Raw genomic sequence first — 24,436 nt, 5'->3', positions numbered from 1 at the left:
ACAACGATGAGCCAATTCAAGAAACAATACAAGCAGTTGATGTTTGCTAAATACAAGGATGAAGAGTCTTGAACCAGTCATGATGTGCTATATATATCACTATATTGACACTTACTATGGTACATAGTACTATGAATGGATATACACTACTAGCCAAAAGTTTGGGCACAATTCCTCATGCATACATACATAGTATATACCAAAATGTTAATTTCCCAGTGTGTCGTAATATGGCTAGTTAAACAATGCTGAGCAGTGAGTGTATAACGACCAGTTAAAGAGTAGCCTACCACAAAAGTAATTAATTGCTGTCCTCCTCCTCGTCCTCCTCCTGAAAACTACAACCACTCGAGTCATCTTGACAAATATCACAATGGAACAAACCTCATAAGTCCTTCATCACACACTTCGTCAGGCTCTCATTGACTCTTGGTTGTCTCTAGGCAATTAGTCATTTAGCTTGGGCTATCCTGTTCATTCAGTGCATCCTTTTGAAACCTGACGGTGATAGTGGACAGTTGACGCTCCGAGTAGCCCAAACAGAGGCTGTCGTAACTGTACAATTGATATAACTTAGATATGTCAGAGATTGCTTCATAAGACTTCAAAATATGATATTATCTTCCACTTCATGTCACTGCTGAACCAGTCATGATGTGCTATATATATATCACTATATTGACACTTACTATGGTACACATTATGTCATTGGATGGTCATATCACCTCGTACTTCGGTACGAGGTACATTATTAAAAAAAAAAACAAAAAAAACTTAAACTGTATTATGGAAAGCAGGAAGTGAACGAATGTAACAGTTACTGATTGTAAAAGTACCAGATGAAGGGGTAGGATTTAATAGGCTTTGCTTCTTCCTACTCCTTTTGGACATGTGGAACTGTGAACTGATTATGGGATGTACTCAATTGTAATCTGATGCATGTTCAAATTAAATAAAACCATTACCATTACCATTACTGCTTACACGGGAAATAATTTTTAGATTGCTGTGCACGCCACGTAGTTCCAGTCCCGTATAAAGCTGTTTTTAGCTCAACGTACCCGCCACTGGGTCCAATGTTTTTTTAATGCAGAACCCCTACTACTTCTACTATGTCTTATATTTCTATTGGAATGCATGAGATAACCCATAAGATGTCCAGTGGGATACATTGTGGTCATTACATTTGTAGCATGCATATAAATTGACACTTTACTGGCTATTTCCCAGGGTGCGGGCTGCACTGCCTTGGTGGTGGCTGTGGTGGCCAAGAAACTGGAATTAACCAAAGCTGAAAAGCATGTTCACAACTTCATGATGGACACCCAGCTCACCAAACGAGTGAGTAATGGCCTTTCTGCTCTGATTGTGTTATCATCGTTCAAATCAGATATGACTAAGATTCTGTTTGCCTTCAGGTGAAAAACACAGCAGCGAATGTTCTCAGGGAGACGTGGCTCATCTACAAGAACACCAAACTGGTGAGGAAGATGGACCATGCCAGAGTCAGGAAGCACCAGAGGAAATTCCTCCAAGCCATTCATCAGTAGGTAGCACGCTTTTAAAGCAGGCTGTCTTCTGCCGGCACCTTTCATTCAGCTGTGCCTTATACATTCAACCTGCATTCTGAATTGTTTGACACCTGTAGCAAACCAAACGAGCTCACACTGTTTTTCAAGGATCTTCTACCCTTCTTGACTTCACTTTCATTTCACAGCTGAGCAGTTGATGCGACTGTGTGTAGATTCTACATGGTAGAATATATGCAACATTGCACTCAGTGCCACATAAAAGGCTGGTGTAATCCCTTTACGTATTAAGAACAAGGTTGGAGTGATATGTAAAACAGGTTTTTTCCTCGGAATGAGTTATGTAAAATATCCCTTGTGCTCTGCTGTGGAGATACACATTTTGCAACAAAGCATTTATTTTATTCTTGCTGTCATGTCGAATGTGTTGAGTCTTCTGTTAGGCTGACCTGAACTGCTTGGTTTTTATTCTGGTTCTAACGGGCTTTATTCACACTCTCACCTGTCAGCCGGTCTTTTAGCCTCTGAGGACAGCCAAAGTGTGCTGTGACTCCACTAAAGTATTGATTTTAGCCTCACCTTGCTGCTGTTTTTCTTCACTGACACAGAGGCTTCTTTCAGCAGCAATCAGCTCAGTGCTGTGTTGAACCAAAGATGTGCTCTTATTTATTTTGTACACCTTTAAAAAATGCTGCTCTGTGGATGTTTGTCGGCTACCTGTAGTTTTACATCTCTAAATGGCCCTTTTTGTATGTGATTTTCATTTTCTCATGAATCCTCCTGACATTTTTGGTTTTTGTTTCCAAGAGTACACACAAAATGTTGGCTGCTGCTGCTGCTGCTGCAACCCGCATCCACATTCGGTGCTGTTCTCAAAGTCGTCATTCTATTTACGCTTCCTCAAGTCATAATGTCCCCACAGTTTGAAGCGATGATGTCACACGATCCTGCTGCTTTCCTCATTAGGGCGCTCCCTTGGAGATAAAAGTAAATCTATAAAGGAAGTAGATTGGGAAGGAAAGAGTCACGTCTGTCTCTGTGTGGAAGGCAGTGCTCAGCATCCTGAAAAGTTTGTGTTTTGTGTGTGTGTTGTCTTGTTTGGAGAGCCTCAAGTATCGTCTGAACAGAGCATGATACTTGTATCAAGATCAATGTAGGACAGGAAATGGCTATCAGCAAGCAGATCAAAGTAGTGAGTTGTAAAAGGCTGCGTGGCCATGCACAATGCATTCAGGAAGTATTCAGACATTGAATTTATAGTCATCCACCACAGAGGTTTTTGTCTACCCTTTTCTCTTTTGCTTCATCAAAGAGGATGGGGCATTGAAGGAAAATGCACTTTTTGGGGGAATTTTGCGTTGTGCTCTGTGAGTGAGTGGTGAGGCCATTAGTAAAATGGTAGTAAAGTAGTTCTTTGGCGTAACAGTGTTAATAATAATAATAATAATAACAATGTCACTGTGCAGGTTACATCATGTAAATGGGGCATTGTTGGCATTTTTTTTAAAAAACCTTTATAAGTGGAAAAGTTGCATCCCATTACATGCAATCTTAGCTGCCTTTTTGTCTATTTTTATATCTTTAGAACGCACAGGAAAAAGAAATATGTGTGTTTGTGGCTTGCATAAGGATTGTGAATGATGGGAAAAATTCCCCCCAAAAGGTTATTATTGAAATCTCATTCCATTCAATTATATGAAAATAGTAACAATGAAACTGCAAAAACCAGGCCACCGTGAACACATCGGTCAGAAGGAAACATAGTGAATGAATGTGGCTCTCAGTAAAGAGTCAGTATTATTCCAGAGGACATTGAGGGCAGCAAAAAGTGGAGACTGTGGTATACTGTTATTATTGTTTTCCATAGCTAATGAGAATGTGTGCAACCCTGGAGGACTACGGCTGACCAGGTAGTAAAAGTACCTCATAGTACCTGCTTTTGCAATACTTTCTGAATGCATGGTGTGACTTGTATTGCGGCAGTGGTGACACATCACATTGTTGTGAAACACCCTCTCTTGCGGCAATAAATGATGTGAGGTGCAAACAGCTGGAAGGCTGTCCACGCTTTGAGGCACCGGCTGTCTGTCTTGTCTGGTTTTGGTGGAGTGTAAAATGCCTGACGTCAGCAGCAAGGTTGTGTCGTTGCCTCTCGAGTTTGTGTGTGTGATTGCTTGGTGTAAGAAGGGGATTGAATGCAGCCAAGAGAGAGCGAGTGCAGTGGCAAACAAGCAAGACTGCAGAGAGATAATACTGTGGTTGCCAAAGCAATAAGTCAAGACGGCGGTGATGAGGTTTGCACAGCAGCCAGACTCAAGAGAAAGCGAATTTTGCCATCTGAATATGTCTATCTGATGTTGCAATAATTCATTTGTCTACTTCATGTTCCCTTTTTTTTTCCTGTTTGTTGTCAACACAATGCAATAGAGCTCGAAAGTAAGTGTTCGCCTCACATTTAGACCCAGACCTGTTGTGTGCATGCTGACGAGAGCTTGTCCTTGAACCCGATAATATGACTACAAAAATGACACACCTTCATTTGATAAGTGAAATTCATGCCTTTACTTATGTAATGATACACTCAGAGTATTGTATCAAAAGTGTCATTGAAATCAACGCTGGTGAGACACATACTGCGCCGTGTAAACACACCAGCACACGCATGTCAAGTGAATTTCAATTATCAGTGATGGAGGGTGTTCTTCTTTCCATTTCTGCATGAATGTGATGACAAACTGATCTTTAATCAGAAAGCCACTGATTAAACTCCCAATCAACTGTGCTTTCATGTACCAAAGGATGACGACTAGAGCTCTACAGCTAGCGCAACAGTTTTTACTTACTCTTTTTTTGTGTGTTTTGTTGTTTGTCACCCCGATCAGGGCTCGGGGGTCATCTTTCGGTGTGTGGAACCATTGTTTGGCCTGTTCCTACATTTGCAGCCACATTTCCTCTATTTCCATGTTGGATGACACTGTTGCAAAGACATGTCATCGCTCTCTCTTTTCAAGTTTAGTCTTAGGCCTACCTCCAACCTGACTTGAGGTAACACTGCATTTAGAGCTAGTAAGAAAAACTAAACAAAAACCTTATGATTATAATGCAATGAGAGTGGAATATATGTAAAATAAATAACACATATAACTGAATTCTTTCAACATAAATGATAAATAAAATGCAGTCTGCTGTGGCTAATCCTGCAAATAATGCAATCAAGGGACCAAAATGGTCACAGTATAATTTTTTTAAACATATAATCTTACTTGATGATTTCACAGTAGCTGATCACACTTTTACACAAACTTCCTTTTCTGGGTCATCGTCTGTGACGTTAAGTGGCTGTTGCTTGTTTATCGGTGGAGAGTAAATGCTTTACTCTTACCCTCCACTCCTCTCTGCTTCTCAAGCACATCGCCACATTTTGTTACCCTTGACGTGAGTAACATCAACAACGTTGTACCAGCGCCCCTCAATGCTAATGAGGCCGCTAACACGCCTGGGCTGTCTATGCTCTTACGTATGGCAACACAGCACACATCGAAGCCCAGTTCCGACTGCGAGAAATAACACAGAATGTATTTCCACATTTTGGGCTGCACTGGACCTCACACTCTCAAGTAGGATTCAAAGTTAAAAGATGGAAAAAATGTCATAGTTCGAGCATAGAAAACGTTCTAAATACATGTTTTAACATTATTAGAACCCTGTAGTATGAAGTAACATGAAGTAACACCCCGATAGTCACTTTTAAACTCATGATTTTCTTTGTTTATATCACAGGCTATGGTATCACTATGGGGACATGAGAGACAGCCGCCGTTAGCGTTGCCAATTTCAAACAAAAGTTTCAAAAAAATGTTTCAAACAGAGTCGGGAAGAAGGACAAAGAAGCCAAAAACAAACCGCAGACCACACAGAATGAGAGGTGAACCTTTTTTTTCATGCTGGCTCAGTAGCCAGTCTTCACGCAGTGTGAAAAATAATGTAACCATATTACTGATACCTAGTGACCAGCATACTACGGTACATATAACAATATTTTTTAGACCACAGTCAACTACGATACAGTGGTTGTTTATTTATTTATGTTTTTTTTTTCTTTTTTTTTAATTTTGGACAAATCTTACCAAATTTAGGTCTGTTAGTTCATCATAATACAGTGGAACCTCCAACACTGGATTTCCAAACTGTTAGCCCCATAGGAAATAATGGAAATAGACCACCTGCTCATTATGAAGCTATTATTAACCGTGTGCATTTTTCAGCACTATTTCGTTGTTCCCTAACAGCCATACAAGTGTAAAAAGAAGTTAACAGCTGTTAATAAAAGAACCAAAAAACACAGGAATCTTAAATGACGAATTATGAAATTGTTAGACAAACTTTTAAATTGTCACACAATTGTAAAAAAAAAAAAAAAAAAAGAAGGTTGACTGTTATTAGTGGGAGGGGGAAAAAAACAATGTTTGCCTGATGCATGACATTTTCAAACATTCTTAAACTGGCACACAAGTGCACAACAAAGCCTACACTTGATAATCACAAATTTACACGTAATTTCCAGTGTTCTCTTGTAGTTTCCCTTGTAGAGGGTGTTGTTAATACTGTCACATCATGTCATGCTGTATATTCTTCCATATTCTTTTTCTTGAAAATGTTAATGAGACTCCGAATTGTACGACCTCAACGTTGGAGGTTCCACTGTATCTTTCTCCCTGTCCACCCCCAAGGTTAAGATAGGAGTCAAGGCGAGGAGCAGTGACTCTTTGTGCCTTATAAACGGCGAGATGTGAGAGGAGGAGCGTGACTCAAGAAGAAAGGTCAAGGTGACGTCATTTGACTGACACCGTAAAACTGTCAGCCATGATAAAAGTATAACACGGTCGCACAAATGCCCGCCCTGTCCTTTACACGCAAGACCAAATATCATTTCCATAAGGATTCGAATGAAGAGAGCGATGCCAAAATGAAGAATAAATAGTGTAGAGGAGCTTTGTGTTGCCACTCTCTCCTTATGAATAGCAAGCAGATTCAGAGAGGCTCTTCGTATGCACAACTGCCCATGAGGAGTGATTGACCGAGGCATAGAAAATAAAAGGCAGGTGGAGCATTCCTCCCGTGCTGACCTCGACACCGCTTGACTATCGGTCATCCAGCAGTGAAATACATTAAGTCCTACCACCGACTGCAGGCTCATGTCTCATCATCCCACATTACCTACAGCAGCTCCATATGGGAGGGATGTTTTGGGATCAGGACATTTTTTTTCCGTGACTCATTTGGCGCCCTCTGCTGCTCAAATGCGCCTGTATTCAGGACAAAAGATGCTCCTCAAGCATTGCATAAGAGCAAGCATCAGCAGATTTAGTCCCCTAGTGATTGTTCTGACATTTACATAACCAAATGATCCATTTAGGTGCATTAAATACGACTTTACAAGCACTTTAATCATGGGGAGATAAAGTACATTTCTTAAATGTTTCTAAAGTTTATGAAGGCAAAAGGAGAATAGCAGATTTTAGAAAAAAAAAGGTTTATGGGGTTATTTAAATGCAACACTTTAAATTGTGCCCCGCCTCTTGCCCAAAGACAGCTGGGATAGGCTCCAGCATACCCCAGCGACCCTAGTGAGGATAAGTGGCATAAAAAATGAATGGATGTTTTTTTTTCTTAGGAATTAAAGTCAAATTAATTAAAAATATTTTTTTTAAGTTTTGGGTTGAGTAAAGTGGAGTAAAAAGAAAAAATAAATAATAACGAACATAGCAAATAAAAACATAATTTATCTAAATTTAATACGTACCATTACATTTCAGATGCTGACCTATTGTGAGTGGGTGTGTCGTATATCAGTAGCATTTTCCTGATACAATTAATAATTTATCATTTGCATGGATGCACTTTGCTTAACCAAGGCCATCTCAAAACATCACTGACTGTAAGAGGGATAAGTTAATTGCTATTGTCAAAATGTAAACAGGTAATGTGCGCCAGACAATGCGTATATTATAGCACTGAAGAAAGTTTCAACTGAGCAACCAATACGCTCACACTTCATAACTGTAGTATTGTTAGTACTAGCTAAGGAAGACGTGCAGTAACTCTCCTTTCCCACTTGCATGCAGCTCAAACCAAAACGAGCGACCCTCTTCCTTGCATTCTCTCTACACACATCCTTGTGCATGTCCCAGGACTGCGTGTGTATGCCCTGTGTGTGCACAAAGCTAACCCCGCCCCTCAAAAATTCCCCATTGATGGCAGCCTTCATTTACCGGCCTGTGGATGGTCTTGTGTTCAGATTGAGAAGTGTTAAAATGGAGCAACGCAAGCTGAATGACCAAGCAAACTCTCTAGTGGACCTTGCCAAGGTAAGCAATGGACTATCCCAGTTCTCTGCTGCATTGCACATTGCACACAGGACAGACTGATAAGCTGCTTCTCCTCTTTTCCTTGTCTTCTTGTTGCCATGCATGCTACTTCAATCTTCTATTCAAAAAGTCTACAGGTGTCAAATGAACAGACAGGCATTTCACATGCATTCTGGTTGTCTGCACTCACCTCTTGTCAATGTCTTCTTACAGTACACACCCTTCTTGTGTGTATGTGTGTGTGTGTGTCTGTGTGCGTGGGGGTGTGTGTGTTTGTGTGCGTGCACTGTACTTTGTGAAAGTTTGTCTCCAGATACACTAAACAGAAGTTTAAGGGAAAGACTGGGCAGCGAGCCAACCTGACACAGCAGAACCACTAACCTGGGAAAAGACACTCTGGGTTCTGATGATTCACACACACACACACAAATACACACAGTAGGGGTGGAGGGCTCCGACAATAACAAAGAACACTGCAGTCAAACTGGGTCGGCTCCAAGGTGTCATGGAGTCTAATATTTGGCAATGCATCATGCTATAAAAACAGCTGCATGACTGTAGGGAGTCGCATTGCAAAAGATGGCTTATGCACTCGAGTTGCTTGCCCTTTGCCCTGCGGTTGTATAAGGGTGTCACCACCACAAGAGGGCAGTGTAGCTGCAGTAACAGTTTGACCTACTAAGAGGATGAATTACTATTTTACATCACATCTCTCATATTACTGTTATCTTACAGAAATGCAGAGAAATGCAAAAACCAAGGCATGGTGGGCGGAATGAGGTTGCCTCTCGAACGGGGCTATTCAACCGGGGGCCCAAAGGCAGAGGGCTCTTGCGTTTTTTCAATAGGTCCTTAAAAACAGCAGCTCTCATAAAGGGCACTGGTTCTCAAATGGGGATACAAGTACCCATGAGGGTACTCGAGATTTTAAAATATATATGCACATATACTGTGGGCTATGAACAGTAAGGTAATATGAACGCCTTTTATGGTAAGTTTATTGTAGGTAGTTTATTGAGGGAGACAGAATGTAAAATACATTAAGAAAAAAACATTACATGTATAGTCATCCCTCGTTTATAGCGGTTAATTGGTTCCAGATCTGAATGTATTAAATGAATTTCCGCGATTCATATATATATATATATATATATTCAAAGTTAATAAATTCAATTAGAGCATAGAAAACCTGTTTATATTTTAACATTATTAGAGCCCTGTAGACATGAAATAAAACGCCTATAATCACCCTTATACTCCTATTATTACTTATTGATTACACCACATTGCAACTAGCGAGCTAACCAGTTAGCCTGTAATTTACTTCTAAACTTAAGAAGCCAAAAAGTTAACCACTTCCACACGAGATGGGAGAAGAACGTTTTCTGTCAGATGTAAGGTAATGTAAAAGGCTGACGTAAGGTAATGTCTCAATATTTTGTCATTCTTGCCATTTAGTGACCAGAATACTATATCTTACATGGATTACAATACGTTTAGACTAATAATGTATCATAGTCTACTACATACAGCCGTCATTTATTAATTTTTGAAAAAGCGTGACATCGCAAAAAATTGTTGACCGGCTGCAAAAACACTAGCCCAAGATCCTCTATTATATTTCATTGGTCTCCTAACTTTGACTGGTAGTGTACTATATACAATATTTGTACATCATGAAGAATAATAGTGAAGGGAAATATATGGCACCCTCGGTCCGAAAATGAAAATGTGGCCCCCAGAACAATTTAGTTGAATAACCATGCCCTCGAATATAAACACCCGGCGCTTTAATTCATCTCTGAGGCTGTTTATGTGCCTCAGTAGGTGCTGCTGTTTTGTTAGCAAGCTATCTCTTTGATGTGTGTGTCAATGAACTGAAGTAATTCTATACATCACTTTTTTCTTGCTAACTTACTTACCTCGCTCTGACAAGGTTCGCTCTATTCTCAACAGCAAACATCATCTTTTTTTTTAAGGTCAGCTTTACAGATGCCACTTCCGCTGTACAGGCATTGGGTTAAAATGTCTAAACCTCCGCAGTCCCGGAATGTTGAATATGTGTGTAAATCTCTGTGACCAGATGCATGAGAGGAGTAGGAAGTATATAAATGTCAGCAGCACCTATTTCTATCAACTCAAGGTCATGCAGGCTAATGTACTCGGCGACTGTGCACGCAAACATGAATACCCTACCCGTATAAAATCTACCCTCCTGGCCCGACGTCTTCTCTGCTAAATAGGCTGCTGCTGCTGCTGCATCTGGAGTGTGCAGCTGTAAAAATAACGGATGTGCTTGAGCTATTGAATGTGCCACCAACCATACTGGATATGGTCGTCTGCTTTTAACCTTTACTCTTCTTTGGATACACTTTGTTAGTTATTATTATACTTTTTTTTTACTTGGATTTACTGATCAGATATTCCAATGTTATTGTAGATAGGTTATTTCTGATAGGGAATAATAACCTGACATTGACTGTTTCAGTACAGTGGTCTTTGGTAACTTATTGAAATAACATGTCAACCTAGTTGTGTGCATCATTATTGATTGTTAAAGAACTGATCGATTTTGTGGAATTGATTCACTTGCTGCAAAATGGACTGCACTATTTGGCACTGTTGAGTCAGTCTCGTTCTATTTGCTGTCTAAAGACGTTTAAAATTGTACTGTAAATTTCACACTCCTATTCAGTTAACCATCAAGTGTCCTATAGTCACCAGGTCCTTGGTCCACAAAAACAAAAACAAAAATCTGGGGCCTCTATTTAGTGCCTGTCTCACAAAAACACTGGCAATAACTGCTGTGGCTGTAGACAACCTCATGATGTAGTTTTTAACACATCGTGATAGTAGCTGCATTTGAAGTATTTGAAGTTTGAAGTTGCCTACCTCTCAGTGCACTTTAAAATATTGGTCGTGTTGTTGCTGTGTTGTGCAATATACTTCATATGCTAATTAAATAACCATAAGAATAACATAACAATAACCAAAGATTAAGAGGAGCGTAAAGGTGACTATGGGGGTGTTATTTCCTGGCTGCAGAGCTCTAATAGTGTTAAAAACCGTATTTAGAAACAGGCTTTCTATGCTCTAACTATGAAAATATTCAATTTATTTATATTGATTCCTACGTCATGGAAATTTACATATCACAATTAAGGAACCAATTGCGATAAACAAGGGACAAATGTATATAATGACTTATCCAATTGGGTAATAACATCTTCTTTCCAAATATGTTGCATGCTTCCAATTCACGGCCCGTCGTGTTTGCAGTTTTGGTAAATACACGCTGGCCAAAATAGTAACAAATATGGTTCCTACCTAATAAAGGGTTGACGAGATACTTGAGATTTTTTGTATGAGGCTTAAAAAATAACCTGTGCTCTTCTTGTTTCCTTTTCAGAAATTATTTTCAGCTGAGTGTGTTCATTAAAGAAGAAGGTTTGTCATCTGTTGTGAAAGATTTGAAGACAAACTTGTGTTTTCTCTCCCCTTTGTCCCAGACTCAGAACATCATGTATGACATGGTGTCGGACCTAAACGAGCGAGGGGAGGACATGGAGAAGAGGATTGCTCTGCTGGAGACCAAGCTGGAGACTCTACTGACTAACTTGCAGGCTCTGCCAGGACTCATCAGCCAGGTGATCAGCCAGCAGCACAGGGACTTCCTGGAGGTGCAGCTCCAGCCTTACGACAAACACAGCCCTGAGCGCTCGCAGTCGGCGTCGCGGCGGAGGTCATCGTCCACGGCGCCACCCACCTCCTCCGAGAGCAGCTAGGGTCCACAGAAGGGAAGGCCTCCATTGAAGACTTTTGCCATCATATGGCCAAGTTGCATTTATCTTAAAGCCTTATGGCTTCAATAAGTATTATTCCAATTCTGATGACAGAATCCAAGATAGCGGATAATGACATGCAGTTTTTTGTTTTTTTGCTTTCTGTTACTCTGGTGGCATGATTCTTCCCTCTGTCAGCAGGTGGGAAACTAGTGCACTAAAATAGTGCTTCTCATGAACGACGTCTCCCTCAAAGCAAATCAGACTAGAGTGACAGCAAAAGGCAAATACACACAAGTATAATCTTTTAGGTTAATAACAGCATCAACATCAGTAGAATGACTATTTTGGAAGGCGGGGCAGGTCAATGACAGGCAGTCCGAATAATCACAGTGAATGCGTCAGTCTCAAACTGCACTTTCTTTTTAATAATAATAATAATAATCAATTCACTTCAATAACGACTGATAAATAGAGGATTTGGGGCATGGGTTTTGTTATTTACACAACATGACTACAGAAGAGATGTCACAAACGCAATCATGACTCTTGTCTTGCTGTGTTTCCACTTCCTCCATGTGCTATCTGTGCTTGCTGTCACCTCAGCTGGATGACAACAACTTGCTGAAACCGTGTCTACCTTATAGAAAAGTACTATTTTTATATATTTTGATGAGGACAAGCACACCTCCTACAGTAATAAACAACAACAGGGATCTGGGCACAAACAGATTCAGCATACCAAGCATGTGATTTTAAACCTCATCAGACTGGCGTCAACATATATTGAATATGGGCTAAAAACAAAGCCATCTAAGGGTTTCTTTGTTACAGAATGTTGTTATGGATTTTTATTTTCTCCCCCCCTCCAAGTTATGTCATCAATCAAATTGCATTTATTTTTACAGGAAATTGTTCCGGTGAGTTGTATGCATAAGCAGAAATGATAAATGTTACTGGCAACTGATTTCTGATGTGTCTGATTTTAATGTGGACCACCCTCATTGGTTTCACACCATGCAGCGTTCATTGTGTCTAAATTATTTCTTCAAATAGTGGCCTGCAGTCTAATAAATACCACACCTCCATTTGTAATGAGGTGGGTCAATATTAAAATTAATATAATTTGAAGTAGATGTATTTAAACTAAATGAAGGCCACGCTCCTGATAAACACCTGGGACTCTAAAGTTGAGTAAATATACACCATATGGGGAAATACAATAGAATAATCCTACTCAGTAAGGATAAATGGATGTAAGTGCATTCAGTCCCCAAATGTAAGCGACATGGTGACCGCATACGGATTATAATGTATGCGACGTAACTAACGTATATATCCTGTATATTCGCTATTGAATTGTCCTCATATTGCATAATATCAGCGTTGTCGCCCGGCGAAAGCACACTCTCGCGAGATTTACCACGCGGAAGTTTGCGGGGACGGTGACGCCTGCGTGGTAGACATCTCTGTATGTGTGCTGGTCGTGCACATTTTAACTTTGCCCACTTTTCTTTGTGTCATTTTCCCAATTTATACTGTTAACGCGGATTGGAACAGGAAGCCATCATGAGCATACTCGCCAAAATAGCAGAGATTGAAAATGAGGTAAGAAGGAATGAATGAAATATGTGTTGCAAGCTAGCTAATGAATCAGACACGCTGTAGCTAACCACTAGCTTGTAATGCTAGTAGACATTAGCCGCATTCCTACGTCTGGTTCTCCTTTTATATATTCCAAAACGACAGCTTTTTGTAATTATTTAACTTTCAAATATTCATCATTGCCATGTTAAATTTAAGCTCCTGTCAATTGGTTTTGAAAGTATCGTCAACTATCGGCTCGAAAAGACATTTGACCTGTACCGTTGACAGATGTGACGTTACTCCCTTGGGGAATGCTTTTCATAATGTCCCATAACAAAACAGTGATACGACGGAAACATTTTTTGTTTTTTTTAGCTTAATAACTTTTCTACATTTTAGGATTGACCTCGTTACATACAGCACAAAAATACAAACATTAATGGTGTCTTCATTTAATAGTTTGAGTAAGATTTATGTTGTAACTCATATTTGTTGGCACAAGCATTCACATTTAGTGTATTGTGATTTTATCAGATATTAACTTCACTGAAGTGAAGTTCACTTCAAGCATCGAATATACATGTTTAAAATGTACATAAATAAATATGTATTTATTGTATCCTTTGGTGATCATATATAGTACGGTTGTTGTTACTTATTGAAGAACAGGAATCCCATGTTAATTTGTTTTTGGTTTCGTAAATGTAGTACTTGTGAGGCCATTGTTAAGCTAAATGACCAACTAATGAGACCTTGTTGTAGATGGCCAGGACACAGAGGAACAAGGCCACAGCTCACCACTTGGGTCTGCTCAAGGCACGTCTGGCCAAACTGAGGCGGGAGCTCATCACTCCAAAAGGAGGCAGCGGTGGTGGCACGGGAGAAGGTAACGGCATTGTAGAAGTTCTTCAAATTACATATTTTACAAAGACAGAACAATAAGGCAGTGGAATCTGAGGGTTGGAATCAGACGTCGTCACATTCAAATGCCGGATGACGAGAGTACCTGATCCTTGTCGGGGAAATATGAGCATGTGAAAGCAACATAGTAATGGCAAGCTAACTTTGCCAGCCTCTCCTCTTTTCAGGTTTCGATGTGGCAAAAACGGGTGACGCCCGTGTTGGCTTTGTCGGTTTTCCGTCGGTGGGCAAGTCAACACTGCTCAGCAACCTGGCAGGCGTGTATTCCGAGGTCGCCGCTTACGAGTTCACCACCCTCACCACAGTACCCGGAGTCATTCGCTACAAAGGGGCAAAAATTCAGGTACTATGCTTGTTGTTGTTGTTTTTTTTTTGTTGTTTTTTTATCTTTGTTTGGGTTTTTTGAGTCCTTTTTTACTGAGTTAGTTTTGTCTTTATATGTCCTAGCTTCTGGATCTCCCAGGAATCATTGAGGGGGCCAAGGATGGCAAAGGCAGAGGCAGACAGGTTATTGCAGGTAAAGTAACTTTGAAAAGTTCAACATAGCTAATATTACAAATAGGTAGTATTGCTATTTTTAAAAAGAAAACTGCTCTGGGGGGGGGGGGGGGGGGAATCTACAATCCTTACTTGAAACATGAACACACATCTTTGTGAACAGTTTAGATGGCCTTGAACATATGTATATATATTTAGTTGTGCAAAACATGGTGGTATTGGTCATAGTAAATATAAATTACCACTTAATAGCACAATGTACAGCACACAGTTATTCAGATGGACAACCCAACCGGCAAGTATTTGAGGCCTGACAGCTATTGGATTAAATGCCAGTATAAGTTTATATATAATAAGTCGTCATGCTTTGCCATGTTTGTGTGATTGTTGTAGTTGCTCGAACCTGCAACCTCATCCTGATCGTGCTGGACGTGCTGAAGCCTCTGTTGCACAAGAAGCTAATAGAACATGAGCTCGAGGGCTTCGGCATCCGACTGAACAAGCAGCCGCCCAACATTGGCTTCAAGAAGAAGGACAAAGGCGGCATCAACTTCACGGCCACTGTACATTAAACACAGGGACTCGCTCACATACCACCATTATCATGCTTCCTTGCTGACATTTTATGTGTCGGTCTGTTTAACAATGCTGCCACGAGTTAACAATGCTGCCACCTAGTGGATGTGCCTGTTCATTGTGTTGTATAGTGTAAATATTTATCATATGATATTAGCTACCATATTTGGTTCTGATAATATTTAATTTTTGTGTCCCACTCTGATGCAGTGTGCACAAAGTGAGCTGGATGCTGACACGGTGAAGACGATCTTGTCAGAGTACAAGATCCACAATGCTGACATCACCCTCCGCAGCGACTCCACAGCTGACGACCTCATCGATGTAGTTGAGGGGAATCGGTAAGACAGAGAGCCATGGCGGCCGGTCCTTTTTTAGTTCCGAGTGAGCATGGCCACCTGCTTCCTTAAAAGTCAAAATGTAGTTCTTTGGCTTTTCACATATGTGACCGCTCACAGTGACAATACTGTGTTCTGACAGGGTCTACATTCCGTGCATTTACGTGCTCAACAAAATCGACCAGATCTCCATCGAGGAGCTGGATGTCATCTATAAGGTCCCGCACTGTGTGCCCATCTCGGCCCACCATCGCTGGAACTTTGATGACCTGCTGGAGAAGATGTGGGACTACCTAAAGCTTGTGCGCATGTAAGAGTGCAACCAGATGTCGCCGGTCTTTTTATGACATTCGTTTTCACCTCTCAGACACTTTAAGGTATGATGTTTTGTTTACGTGCAGCTACACCAAACCCAAAGGTCAGCTTCCGGACTACACATCTCCTGTGGTTCTTCCTGACCAACACACCTCAGTGGAGGACTTCTGCCTGAAGATTCACAAAAACCTCATCAAAGAATTAAAATAGTGAGTATTGCAGCAGTACGTAAGAGTACATAATTTTTGTGGTACATCCTGAGGGTGCTCCTCTTATCACCCTTCTTTGTATGTGTATTGTGCAGTTTGGGAACGGCTTGTTTCTTTATGACGTGGGTCAGGTCCCACACAGTATGCTGTGTTTATGTGAGTTGTGCACACAATGACAGCGTGGTGCATACACCAACACCACCATTCAGAACATTGGTGTTAAAATATCAACAAGTCATCATGTAGTAGACTACCCGCCATGTTTCCCTCAATCCATTACAGAAAAAGGCTACGCTACGTGCATTATTTGCCATGACGAGATGTCATCTTGCCTCGTCACTTGCAGGCTGCCTAATCACTTGTTCTGCACCGTGCACATTATCTTTCAAATCAACGTGAACTTACATACAGCTCAGGAACCAACCAACATGTTTAGAATGCTATGGTATTTTGTAAGGCACATGAATTTGGCCAAATCAAATGACAGCGTTACACAACTATTCAGTTTGCCCTCTACTGTATCATTCCACAGAATCGAGTGCCCAGACAAAGAATTAATACAAGGGTGAACCCCCTTGGAACAGAAAGACTTTTATTCACAGAGAATTTTTAGCTTTCTGAAAAGGTGGCACTAGAATAATGTAAACTAACCTATTAACCACTACAATAGTGATCTAAAAGACTTTTAACCAGACGCAGCAGTCGTCCTCTTTATGCTTGGATACTGCTGAGACATATTACCTACCAGAGGCTTTGGATCGGGGTCCATCTCCAAATGGGCGCTCTGGGTCATCAATCAGTCAATACATTAGTGCTGCTGAGCATTAGCAATCCTCCAGGGAGGGGAGCAGGGCCAAACGGTGTCATACTAGATTAGAGAGCCCCTTCTCGCGCAGCTAAAGAGGGTGTCGTTTCCGCTCGCTTACTTTTGCTTCTGTCTGAGCTCGTGAAAACATTCAGAACATGATTCATGTGAATACCCCCACCCCTCCCATCTTTTCAGCGCGCTCGTGTGGGGATCGTCTGTAAAACACAACCCTCAAAAGGTGGGCAAGGACCACGTGATGGAGGACGAAGACGTTATCCAGTTGGTGAAAAAGTAAAGAATTAAAAAAAAAAAAAAGAACAATCCTATTGCATGGTATCACAAAGGCAGTCAATCACACCATTCTTGTCTTGTGCTTCTCAGTATTTCTCTTATTTTGAAATGACATGAATGTGCATGTCACAGAACCCCTTCAACACCAGGATTAGTTCATATTGAATATTGGTTAAGGCTTGCATTGACATGAAAAAAAAATAGCTACGCAATAAAAACATATGAGTCTCAAACCTTTGCAAAAATGGCCTTTATTATGACCTTTCTTTCTTCTTCCTTTCTTTCTTTCTTGCTGTCTGTCTACCATCCCTATCTTTATTTCCCCTGCAGGATTAACCATTTAAAATGAAGCCATACTGCGATCTCTCTCATAACTCATAAAATATTATGTAATTTCAATTAACCAGCCATAGATGGAACTTCTTTTTTTTGTTTATGACCCCTTTTGAACCCTTTAATATTTTCTGTATGCAAAGTGGAATGTTAGGTATGAGGCTACCACAGGTCAATAATTCATAACATTGATTTTGATATACCATTAGTTTTGCAGCTAATCAAAAAAAAAAAACATACACATTTTACCCTGAGGTCCCAAAACGGTCACTCTTGTGTTCTGTGATAGTGCCTAATGCTGCGTCCGGTAAGTGTGTCCAAAATGTTGCATCACATGATAGTTGTCTTTTGCAACAAATAGCCTCTCAGCAGCATCACGACCACTCCAGTCTGGCTAAAAAAAAAAAAAAAAAAAAAGAAAAGTCTCATTTTAAAAGGCCTGTCCAGCACAGTGATTTATGTGACATTGATGATGAAGGCACTTATTCCCCCCCTCCCTCCCTCTCTTTCTCTCCCCCTGTGGTCGGGACAGCCACTCAGGTTAATCAGTTCATTCACTCACATGCAGTTTGGGGACATCATGCACCAGCTGTTCATAACTAACACACATATACCAAAGCATTTCATCAGTCGGGGCGTGCTCGCTATCATGCACCGTCCATGAAGAGCAGCAGCCATCTTGCATAGAAGCCTGTAGCCAATTAACATAGTTACAGCTCACCCATATATTTATATACATTCAATACACAGTGAAATATTTCAAGCCTTTATTTCTTGTACGTTTGATTATGGCTTCCAGATCATGAAAACCCAACTTTTAGTGTCTCAGAAAATTAGAATATTGTCGAATGAGCTCACCAGCAAAGGTTTCCTGAAACCTTTAGATGGTCTCTGTCTGGGTCAGTAGGCTACACAAGACTGCTGACTTGACAGATGTCCAGAAGACGGTCATTGACGCCCTCCACAGGGAGGGTAAGGTCACCACTAAAGAAGCTGGTAACTCACAGAGTGCTTTATTTCTACCCGAGCATAGTCATAGAAAGTTGAGTGGAAGGTAAAGGTGCTACATCCTTGAGAATTGTCAAGAAAAAAAATCAAAACTTGAGACACTGAATTTTGAGTTTCCATTATCTGTAGGCAATAATCATAATATATAACTAATTAATCTATATAACACACGGATTTCACTTTCTGGATATTCTATTTTTTTATGTATACATGGACGCCACATTGATACTGAAAGATAAAGTTCTAGTATTTCCATTTTAGACTCAATTTAAAGTGGCATGCAGTATAAAACAATATACTGTATGTATCCTGCAGTATTTACTATGGATGATAGAAGCCCCAATCAACTCAGTGCACAGCAGAACTACACTGCAATGCAGCGCTCACTCATTTTCATGTAATCTTGCATATAAATGTAACATACTATATACTTGCCATTTACATATAATAGACAAATAATATTTTATTCACCAATAAGTTTCTCTGTGTTCATATACAAACATTCAATTGCAGATATTTTTTAAAGTATGTGTTGCTTTACAATGCTTGTGTTCAATTTTGCCATCATTTGCGGCTGCTTTTTTTTTATTGGCCTGCAGCACATTCTAAAAGTACACTTATAATAAACAGCAAAAATCTGCAGCAATTGTACAAGAAGGAAGTCAAAATATTAAGACAATAAATACTTTACAAGAATAACGTAATATTATATGGGGGCGGGGGTCAAATACAAAAGAAAACATATTTTATAAAAGCGTTAATATTATGAGAAACAAAACAAGGAATACAGTTATCGCTTTTGGACATTAATGTTGTGAAAAAGAGTCAGAATATTTCAGGAATAAAGTCATAACTAAGAAGATAATTTACAAAAAGTAGAATTTAGCAAAAAATTTAAAAAATGCGGTAATTTTGTGAATGGAAAGTGAAAATATTAAGAGAAAAAAGTTAAAATTTAATGAGAATAAGCTTGTAATATTATGAGTTTAAAATTTTCATTTTAGTAGCATCAACTTAAAGTCTTACTATTATGAGAAACAAAAGTTGTATTTTTTGGCGGAATATTAAGTTGAGGAAAAGTTCTAATATTAAGGAAACCACAGCTATAGAATAATATATTTTTTACCAATATTTTTCTTTAGTGCAAATTAATGTATAATCATCTAACCACCTTCAACTAGACCTTTGTAGACATAGTTTTGGTTTAGTCAAAAAAAAAAAAACATTTTTGACTAAAAAAAAATGTTTACTTTGTAAACCAAAATCCTGAGGAACCCAAATGAACTAAAATGACAGAATGGCCGGGAACCGTTTTTGGTCACTTGAGGTTGCAACGTAAGCATGTGATTTCACCCAATTTGATTGGCCCATCAAATCAAGTTCATTGTAATTGCTGATGAAATAGAATAGATTAAACAACTTTCAGGTTTTGTGGGAAATCTTCTCAAAAGTTTGTCCACGTTATAGCATTTTGTGCTTTGAAACCTTGGAACGGCAGGGCCCTATAAAGCCAAAGTATGAATGTGAGTGCTTGAAGGACTTGGCAGGTCTTGTCCCAACAGCTCGTGGATGAGACACCGCCCCCGCCCCTCCTTTCTTTCCCCCTGTAAATTATAGCAGCACTTTAGCTAATGAAAGAATTGAAGAGCGGCCACTAATAAAAACCATTTAGTGAATAAAGCACTCCCACTCCCCCCACTAACAAAATTAAATAAACTGGCCATTTAAGGAGCGGGGGGGTTGTGTATTAATATTTATGAAATGCGGAACCAGAGCCATCCTCCCCATCCTGTGTCCAATGGTAGCTTATACCATCGCCCCTTGGTAGCGCACCTATCCCGACATCACATCACTAACCCCTCCTAGCTGGAAGGAGGGGCAGGAGACGGGGACTTGAAGGGTGCTGAGGACGCAGCCGGGACAGTCTGTCTCCAGTCGTAGAGCGGGCTGGAGCATCCCAGCGGGGGGGACCCGCAACCCACTCAACGAACACCCTCAGCGCTCACCTTCAAGAGAAACTTCACAGCCAACAGATGTGTCAGAAAGGTGTGTCTTTTTTTTTTTGTTTTTTTTATATAATTCTAATCTCTCACCTGTGTTACTACTATGATGAGATGTTGTCTCCACTTTTCAGATGATGAGAGCACAACAGGTGAACCCGGCAAGCAGGTAATGAAGTATCACAATCATCATCTCCATGTTTTTTTCTCCTTTCCATCTTCATGTCATATCACCACCAAACGTAAGCTTTCTCCGAGTTCACATCGCTTCGTGACACAAGCGTCACCCCAAAGGAGATGATGGAGACTCAAGGAAAGGTAATGAGATTTAGGTAGGAAGAAAATAGGGTTAGGTTTAAAATGTCAGGTGAATCGAACAAAACACCAACAAAAAAAAAACGTGAGTCGTTCAAGTTTGGGTGAAGTTTTTCTAAAAAAAAGATGAAATCCCCATCATCGATTTGCAATGACCGTTAAGAAGGATGGGCGTGGGTGGGGTTTGACGCAGTTTTACCGCAGGAAGGGTGGAGCCCCCCTTTTTTTTCCTCATGCCGCAATGACCTAGCATTATTTTTCATTCATTTTTCGAACATTTTTTTGTGATTGGAAATGGAAATAACACCAGAGTATGTTTTTGCAATTTTTAAAAAATGTTTCAATTGATACAAAAATAAGTAATACCCCTTATTTTATTGTATAGTTCCTATATAATACGTCGACTGGGCTGGAAATGACGCAAGAAGGTTTCTTTTTCAGTGATTTCTGCAATTTCATACTGGGAAAAATATTCATAGCCGTGATCAGGAAGGAGCGTTTTAAGAAAACGCAATCTTTGCATCATTTGGAAGGATCCTGGTCACTTCTGGAGAAACTATAAATTCAACATTCTCATTTAAAATAATGAAAAAAGCTCACATCTTCACATTTCAAATTACTAATTTGGACTTAACTCTATATTAAAACTCAATTTTTCACTTTTACTTGTTAGACTCCAACTTCAAGATATTAAATAGAAAATGAATGACAATTAAAAAAATATTTCCTCATATTTACACAGATTTATTCTCTCATTCCCAGCTCAACGACAGACAGATGAAGTGATAAAAATGCACCGTGACTCAATTTTATTATTAATAATTGGGGCTATAACTAACACAATTTATTTTTGTTTCATTTTTGGCTGCTTTTTTGTGTCATTTCTAACTAAAAGATGCCTACTCCACAAATAAAAATGCACTTCAGCTCAAGATTAGGCTAGTTTAGGAATCATTTGGGGATCAACAAACTACTAAAACAACTGTCTATTTTTTAATGGCTTTTTTAGTGTCCTTTGTGAATTAGTTGTTTCATTTCTAGCTAAGAGATACACATTCAATTAATAAAAATGGGATTCAGCTCAGAATTTGGCTAGTTTATGACTAATACAGACCAAGAATGAGACACTTTTTAGACGTCAACTTCCATGAAAATCTCACCTTGTCTCTTGCTATGAGTTTGGTGCAAAATGTATATATATATTGTTTAAAAAAAGTGTATATATATATATTTATTGCTTTAAAAAGTGTGTAATATATATATATATATATATATATACAATCATTTGCCACGTTCTTGTGTCACTTCCAGCTAAAAAAAAAATAACAAAAACAGCCATTCCACAAATAAAACTGAAAAAAAAGAACTTCAATACAATGTGGCCCTTTCATAAATAATTTTAGGACCCCATCTTGATTGAGTCTTGATTGTGGTTGTTCCTTCTTCTGACCCGGCCCAGGGCGCCATTGTGCTTGATCTAACCATGCAGTGCGTCATCCGTCCATGGTTGTGCCAAGCACTTTGGAGCCTTTGTGAGCACCTTCCACTCGAAAAGCATCTTTTTTTTTTTCTTTACCTTGGACTCCTAAAGGTGTGACCCTGTGTGTGTCTTGCAATAAATTTCCCCCGGATATCCCGTGTGTTTAAATTGTGACTAAAGAACACAAAATAAAGCCAATGTTTCTGTCCCAAGTGGTCATTTCCTCTTCCCCCCCCCAAAAAATCCAACATGGCAGATTTGCAGAGTCCATCAATTACAGTAAGTGCTCGCCGCCACCAAAAATGTCTTCTAATTTCAGAGGTCCTTTTTATTAATGCTCTTAGGAGACATTGCGTCATGCCAATGTGTGCTCTTAAAGGCGGATGATATCATGTTATTGCCACACTTGTGTTAAATGAATACTGATCATGAACAGTGTGTGTATCTATGAGCTCCAAGTATATTTTATACATAAAAATAGAACACATCCCTCAAAAAGTAATTGCATTGATTTTTATCCTTATATACGCATTTATTCTGTTACAGACAAACGTTCAGCCTTGACATTTAACCCAGACATTTCTACGTGATCCAATTAGCCTGAACTACGGCAGCTGTCATGGGCCAACTTAATGCAAATTGCTTACCGTAAAAAGGAAGGCGGAGTGGGGATAGAGACACTGAAATGACACAACTTCATCTGATTTGATCTTATTAGGGAAGTGGACTAATTTACTAAGTATTTTTTCCTGAAACTGACGTTTTAACACGGTAAGGACGTATAATACGAAAGTAGAAAACAAATGCTTTTTGACCCTCAAAGGCTTCCGTAGATAATAAGGCATTTCGACTTAGCCAACTAAGCTAGTTAGCAACACGTAACAAATATACATTGAGGAAATGTGAACGTGTTAGAAGTTTAACTAATCCAACGACCTACTTGTTCGCTAACTTTACATATGGCTGCCAGGTGAGAGGGAAGCTGTGGACAAGCTAATTACACTACAAACGGGTGACCAAACGCGTCCTGTTTTCACACCCTGTTTTCGCTGTGCTGTTGTTTTTGTGTGATGAATTGTCCCCTTTGTCGTTTTTTTTTCATTGAATGATTAATATCATAGTTTTAAATTGTTTTTGTTTGATGCGGTGATGTAACGAGTGGAAACACAAGGTGTCGCCATTGCACCAGTCCGCCAATTCAATATGCAAAGAAACTTTGTTAAAGAACCAAATATTATTGCGTTATTGATTTTTAGAGGGATTTTTCCAATGAAAAAAATAGCTAGAGCTGTACGTGGCCTCCGAAACACACTTTGGACACTCCATGTTTGAATCTCTTTTGATTTTTCTCCAATTTGTACTTAGGCTGATGTGTCAACTGAGGAGAATGCAGTAGCTGAAGCAGAGAGTGACGCTTTTCATCATTAAGGTGTGTGTATTGAATCAGTCAACTGTAATGTTCTTAGCGGTTATCTAATTCTATCTATGTTGTTAATCAACCTTTTCATATAAAATGATGGAGATTGTTGCTCAAGATACAGAAATGTCCTGCATGTGTGTAGAAAAGCTTTCAGCAGTTTCTGAGCATTACTCTGACAGGTGACTTGAGTGATTCGACTGACTTACGTCAATGAGTGACATAAATTATAAATATTGAGATATTAAAATTAGGATAGAAGCCAAAGTAAAAGTTGGCTCACGCCACAAATTTGCGTGCCATCCTATACTAATCTTCTCTTTACCGTAATCCAATTTTAGTTAGCGTGCTACCGTAGCAATGCTGTCTAGAAACGCTGCTTACTGAGTATAATACCACTTTTTCCTTAGTCATGGTGGTACTTACGAGTTTATTCTGAAGATTAGAATACATTATAGTGTTCTTTATAGTTTTATAGTATTGTCGACAACCTATGTTGAACTGTTTTACGGAGACTCACAACCAGCAATGCTAACAAACAGTTATAAAGTCTAAGTCAGTCTGGCGGGGGCTGATGGGAAATATATGCAAATCAATGTGACGCCGGCTAGCTTTCATTGGTGCTGAGAAAAGGCCCTCCCCTCCGTGGTAGCTGTAGCGA

The 24,436-nt window shown here is 39.6% G+C and overlaps 2 protein-coding genes across 8 annotated transcripts in view; both read left to right on the top strand.

Annotated features, from left to right (window-relative positions):
* Window positions 1-12,652, top strand: part of kcnn2 (potassium calcium-activated channel subfamily N member 2) — a 33,134-nt gene extending 20,482 nt beyond the window's left edge. For 5 of the 7 annotated variants that reach the window (XM_058058597.2, XM_058058575.2, XM_058058540.2 and 2 more), the window contains 4 exons: window positions 1,231-1,341; window positions 1,419-1,546; window positions 7,828-7,897; window positions 11,407-12,652. In XM_058058597.2, the coding sequence (XP_057914580.2) occupies window positions 1,231-1,341; window positions 1,419-1,546; window positions 7,828-7,897; window positions 11,407-11,682 (585 nt within the window). In that variant the 3' untranslated portion in view covers window positions 11,683-12,652. The other 2 variants (XM_058058560.2, XM_058058550.2) reach the window with 2 other exon arrangements.
* Window positions 12,653-13,096: 444 nt separating this feature from the next.
* drg1 (developmentally regulated GTP binding protein 1) lies at window positions 13,097-17,693 on the top strand. Its single transcript, XM_058060239.2, has 9 exons — window positions 13,097-13,287; window positions 14,029-14,152; window positions 14,355-14,530; window positions 14,635-14,704; window positions 15,079-15,248; window positions 15,472-15,602; window positions 15,742-15,909; window positions 16,001-16,123; window positions 17,127-17,693. The coding sequence occupies exons 1-9, from the start codon at window positions 13,249-13,251 to the stop codon at window positions 17,224-17,226; spliced, it is 1,101 nt and encodes a 366-aa protein (XP_057916222.1). The 5' UTR covers window positions 13,097-13,248; the 3' UTR covers window positions 17,227-17,693.
* Window positions 17,694-24,436: the final 6,743 nt, after the last annotated feature.

Source organism: Doryrhamphus excisus, linkage group LG10 (assembly GCF_037039965.1).
Source record: "Doryrhamphus excisus strain RoL-2023G ecotype Guam linkage group LG10, RoL_Dexc_Guam_v1.1, whole genome shotgun sequence".
Classification (NCBI taxonomy): Eukaryota; Metazoa; Chordata; class Actinopteri; order Syngnathiformes; family Syngnathidae; genus Doryrhamphus; species Doryrhamphus excisus.
Note: the sequence above shows the minus strand (reverse complement) of the source record. Positions and strands in the feature narration are given on the sequence as shown.

Coding starts and splice junctions, on each gene's coding strand:
- drg1 (XM_058060239.2), top strand. CDS start 13,249: ATGAGCATACTCGCCAAAATAGCAGAGATTGAAAATGAG. Junction 14,705..15,078: donor AGGCAGACAGGTTATTGCAG/GTAAAGTAACTT, acceptor TGATTGTTGTAG/TTGCTCGAACCTGCAACCTC. Junction 15,603..15,741: donor GATGTAGTTGAGGGGAATCG/GTAAGACAGAGA, acceptor GTGTTCTGACAG/GGTCTACATTCCGTGCATTT.